This window comes from Zingiber officinale, chromosome 6B (genome assembly GCF_018446385.1).
Source record: "Zingiber officinale cultivar Zhangliang chromosome 6B, Zo_v1.1, whole genome shotgun sequence".
In the NCBI taxonomy this organism is placed as follows: domain Eukaryota; kingdom Viridiplantae; phylum Streptophyta; class Magnoliopsida; order Zingiberales; family Zingiberaceae; genus Zingiber; species Zingiber officinale.
The window spans coordinates 115,529,987-115,535,405 of record NC_055996.1 but is presented as its reverse complement, the minus strand read 5'-3'; the positions used below and the strand labels follow the sequence as shown (position 1 = coordinate 115,535,405).

Genomic DNA, 5,419 nt, shown 5'->3' with positions numbered 1-5,419 from the left:
GCCTTGGCGGAGCATTTTCTTTGCAGTTCTTTGGGAGCTTCATCTGCAACTTTTCTGCGATTCTTCACGGGAGCTTTCAGATCTTCACTGTCTGTTCTTGAAGGAACTTGGAGGTGTTTCTCCAAGATTCAAGAGGCAACAACGAGCAACAAGTAAGCAAGAAGAAGTGTATTTCACTTGTATTTATGTATTCTCTTCTTGTAGTGGTGTTGTGTTGTTGTGTGAGTTTGTACAAGCCTTCTCCGCCTCCGGCTGCGACCGAGAAGGAGGTTTGCATAGTGGAGATTGTGGCGTGTGTGTGGATCCTTGGATTAGTCACCTCTTCTTGAGGTGGATACCAAGTAAACCCTAGGTGTTAGCGTTGTGAGTATTTTGTTTTGTTTTGTCTTTGTATTCCGCTGCACATTATCAAGACGAAGCAAACGACGCAAGGAGCAGGACGAAACGCTATTCACCCCCCCTCTAGCGGGCACAAAGGTCCCAACATTCACTCTGTCCGTGTATTGGTGCAACGTGGCTTTGTTATCAAACCGATCCAGATGATCATCTGGGTCGGTCGATCTGTTATACATCCTGATTGCCAACGAGGTGTAGTGTCGGCACAGAGGGTCTTGTAAGATCTCCTCTGAGAACTACCTATTAATCCATTCGGGAGATGTGGTGCTTCAGGGCGCCTTCCCTTTCCGTGCATCCCGAATGGGAGCATCATCTGAAGATGATCCCCGCTCCTCATGCGCTTGGGCTATCACCGAGAGGGTTTGAAACAAAGCTCGATGGAAGGGGATCAGCGCGGGCGGCGCTTCCCATGTGTGTCGGTCGGCCTTCGATTCTGTCCTCATACGGAGAGTTGCTCCACTCGGTCTTCTTGCCCTGTTCGCCTATCGACTGCCGATGTTGCAGGTTGTGGCACTTACCGATCGGCCAGCGTCTGTTGTTGTTGTTGCTCAATCATTTTTGCTGCTCAGGCTTGAACGAGCATCTCCAACTCCTCTTGAGTGAGCGTCATGGTGGTGAGTCGCCCATCGTCTTCCATTTTCTCGGCTCGGATGCAGGTTACGTTCTCCCAGACGACGTCAAATATGATCTTGTCCGAAAGTCGATGAGATGGATGTTGGGGATGTAGCGCTCTTGCTAACCTCCTGTGGAATTTGCTTTGGTTCTACAACACAAGCAGTGTCAGTGCCGAGCCAGGGAAGGGGTCCTCGGCGATGGCCCTCCGACGCTCAAGTCAGTCTCCGACGAAGAAGAAGAAGAAGCAGTAAGCGGAGCAACAAGAACTGTAGCGCAATAGTAAAATATCGCACACCTCCGCTGAAGCCTGAACCCCCCTTTATATAGAGCCCCAGAAGCGTGCGTGCACGCTTCCCAAGATGAGCACGTCTCTCAAAGCTTTCCCTGAAAAGACTTGTCAGTAAAGTGTCCCTGACATAGTACCTTAACAAGTCGAGCATATCTCTGAAGTGACAATGGAAGCTTCCGCTGTACGATCCTCTGCCTGACCATGCCGCTTATCAACGACATTAACTCCCAAAAGGATATCAAAAGCTAGTTTGCTGTGTTTGTTGCTTGGCCGAGCGGAATAGCCGCTCGGCCGGAATTCTGCTGTCCACATATTGTCTGCTGTCGTGCTGAGCAGGATAGCCGCTTGGCTGGAAGTCCACTATCCAAGTGTTGTCTGTTGTCGGGCCGAGCGAGGTCGTCACTCGGCCGAAAGTCTATTGTCGTGATATGTTGCTGGGCCGAGCAGGATGGTCGCTCAGTCGGAAGTCCACTGTCCACATGCTCAACTGATGTTGTGTCTGCTAGTCGGCCTAGCGGAGGAGTCCCTCGGCTCGGCTTCTGCGCATCATTCTCCCTTGAGCGTCGGTTGTTTGAATGCTCCCCGTGTCAAGGGCGACGGTAGATCGGATCCTTCTCCTCGGTAGGGGCATGATTCACTCGACTGGTTGATACCCTATACGCGTTAACCGTCTTGACTTTGACCTCCAACGTGGTAGCAGCGTATGGGCTCTCATCATTACCACATCATTATATATTTTGGTAAATTTATTATTGAATATTTTATACAAGTTAAATAATTTATATAAATTTAATATTAAATAAATAAAAAATAAAATAAGATCAATGATAATATTAAGAGAGTTAAATGAAATTAATAAATTAAAATAGAATAATCCAAGTTAAAAAAATTTAATTAAATAAATTAAAAATTGACTAGAAAAAAGAATAGTTGAAGTAAATAAATTACTTATATTGAATGGTGCCATTAATATTATTAAAATATTCTTAAATAAAGGGTTATTGTAGAAAAACAAATTCAAAATAAAATTAAAAAATTAAGATTATTTAAAATAAATATCATTGAATTGTCCGTTTAAATCTACACTTGAACTGATCTGGATGGGTGGTTATACCATTCTGGTGGATCCGTTCGGATTCGGGTTAAAAAAAGTTCATAAAAAATTCTAATCCGAGTGCTATTTAAATTCGATCCGAATTGGAAATTTTTAAATCCGAATTTAAACCCAATCTATCGGAATCCAACCCAAATAACTTGGATAAACTAATTAAAATGACTTATTAAATTTTTTTAATCGTATGTTTCATATTATTCTTCACTTTCCTATATTTATCCTATAATTTTCCAAATAGCATTGATGTTGATATATATACATTTAATTTTTAAAATAAAATTTAATTTATCCATTAAAAATCAATTAAACTCTAACTTCAGATAAATTTGGATCAACTTACCTAAAATTCTTCCATCCAAAAACTTTTCAAATAAATTTAAAAATTTCTAATCTCAACTTGATATATATTTTTTAAAATTGACTCAGATCAATCTAATTTATTAGATTGGTTTCATTTTTACACTCCTATTTGAACCATATCAATCGACAATCGACCCCATGACCAAATTTAGATTCCAAGTCGGAACTGATTTTGATCCAAACCATGGGTAAGTCTATATTAAAGACAATTGATTTGAACAACTTCTATAAAATATCTACTTAGTCCTTCCTTTTGACTTTGAGAGTGATTCCGACCCAATAAATTAGGTAGTTCATCCCCTTTTACCACATGTTGACCCAAATTTAATTTGTGAGATCCCAATTTCTTCTCAAAAATAGTTTTTATATATTGAAGTGTTCAGTTCTAATCTTGAAAGTAGATCCGCGATATATCTAAAATATAATTTATGCATATTTAAAAACTAATTTTTAAAATATTTATCTCTATTAAAAATTTATAGTATAATTTATGCACATATACAAATTAATTTTAAAAATATTTATCTCTATTAAGATTTCAATTTTGATAGTATTATTATTTTTTAAATAACTGTTTCTCACTAAATCGCATTGTGCAGAAATGACTAGGCATATTTTGTAGGTGGAGAAATAAAAAAGAAACTAGGACCATTAATTCTTCTGAAACTCGTGAGATCTTAAATCCAAGCCATGGCGACAGTCGAATCCGTTCACTGCAGCAGTTTTAGACCATTGGAGAAGTGAGCCTCAAACTCATCCATCTCAGTCTTGGTCGCCACCATACCGATCTCCATTCCGCCGCTCTCGTCTCTGCTCTCGGACAACGAAATGGCTCCTGCCCACGTTATCGACGGCATGTCCACCTTCACCGGCCTTCCCCACCCGAAATTTACGTCGTAAACCTTGAAACCTGGCGACCCCGCGACGCTCAGCGGCCTCTGCAGCGCGATCGCCTGGTACTTCTCCGGCCACTTGTCTGCGTCCTTCAGCGGGTCTTCCTTAAACTGTTCGATGGCTTCCCCGATGAGTCGAGCCGCAGCCGCCACCCCATCTTCTCCCGCGAGGTCGACGGCCTTCGCATAAACGAAGTTAGCGCCGATGCAGTTACCGAAGTACTCCGCCAGCAGCGGGGGCTGAATCCGCTCCCTGCAGTTTCCGGCGAAAGCCATGTGCGCAGTGGTGTCCGCGCTGTGCCCTCGCGCTTTGACGAGGGAAACCCACGCGTAAGCGTAGGTCGCCACGATGTTGGAGCAGCGGAAAGCAGAGCTGTTCACTTTGGAGAAAATCATCTCCTTTAGCTTCCGGAGGTCGTCGGCGGTGAGCGTCACCGTGCCGATGACCGCGTCAGGCGGCGCGAATTGGACCATCATAGACTCCATGTTCTGCGCGTCGGCGGCAAGGCTGCTGAAAAACTTGGAGTACGCATCATTAGGATCCGGAACTGAGCTCCGATCGAAGGAGGGCAACGCCGGCGCCTCCTTCGCACGTCCGGATGCTCTACAAGCCCATGACGACAAGAACCGGGTGGAGCTTGAGCCGTCGCAGGCAGAGTGGTGGACGGTGACGGCCAAAGCCAAACCTCTGTTTGGGAACAGAGTCACTTGAACGGCCATCACCGCCCGCTGGCCATCCTCTGTGGGCTCCGGAAGCTGGGGAATTAATGGTTGTATCCTGGTGTATTCGCGTGGGTTGCTTCTCGAGAGGTCGTCAAAGTCGCCATCGTGCTCGGCGACGGCGAAGGGAACAGAGTCGCCCTCGGCGTAGTGGAGCTCGAACTGGCTGTGGCTACCAGGAGTACGGCGGATCTTTCCGGCAAGGGGGTAGAAGTCTTGGAGGGCGAGGGAGAGGGCGAACTTGAGGGTGGAGAGGTGGGACTCGATGAAGTGGGAGGTGGAGTAGGGGAAAGAGTAGAAGAAAACACGTTGTACCGGCCCGGCGTAGAGCCAGCCTATGTCGAAGAAGGTGAGGGGGAGGGAGGATTCCGGCACCGATGCCGGCGGAGGAGCGACCCGAGAGGTCTCGAGGACTCGGAATTCCGTTGGCAGTGACGGCATTTTAGAGATGGAATCGAAGATGAAGCTTGACTGGTGAGCTGGTGGCCACTTCACCATGGCCGATGACTTTATAGGCGATGCCGCCGTTCAATTTTTTTTATTTTTTTTTGTTTATCAGGTTTTTTATTATTATTTATTGGATCTGCTGTTATAATATTTTTTAATCAGGGTTGTTTTTTTATTGTTTTGTTTTAGATTTTGTTAATGAAATAATGTTTTTATTTTTTTATTAAAAATATTGTTTAGCTCGTCAGTTGCCAAGTTTGACGGGAGACGGCGAGACAATGACCTCGTTACTAAATATCTGCGTCTTTATCACTCTCTATAATTATTCAATTTTATCTTCATTATCATTTAACTTTAATATAAGTATATAACTTATCTAAACGCTTTAATTTTATTAAATAATGTTGCTTATAAATAAAAATAAAATTGATATAATTTTTTATTTCTAATATCAGACGTAAGGTAATAATTATTAACTCCTCTTTTTTCCCCAAGGAGAATAAAATGAAGACGGCACCTCGTGGATTATAAAAATGAAATCTTTTGTCATGTAATTTTGTTTGACTTTGATTACGGTGAAAAAGA

General features: G+C 43.5%; 1 protein-coding gene across 1 annotated transcript; it reads right to left on the bottom strand.

Annotated features, from left to right (window-relative positions):
* Positions 1-3,484: 3,484 nt before the first annotated feature.
* Positions 3,485-4,885, bottom strand: LOC121991415 (phenolic glucoside malonyltransferase 2-like). The gene has a single exon (XM_042545420.1). The coding sequence runs from the start codon at positions 4,883-4,885 to the stop codon at positions 3,485-3,487; it is 1,401 nt and encodes a 466-aa protein (XP_042401354.1).
* Between the last annotated feature and the right edge of the window lie 534 nt (positions 4,886-5,419).

Excerpts from the sequence above, each read along its gene's own strand:
- LOC121991415 (XM_042545420.1), bottom strand. The coding sequence starts at position 4,885 with ATGGTGAAGTGGCCACCAGCTCACCAGTCAAGCTTCATCTTCGATTCC.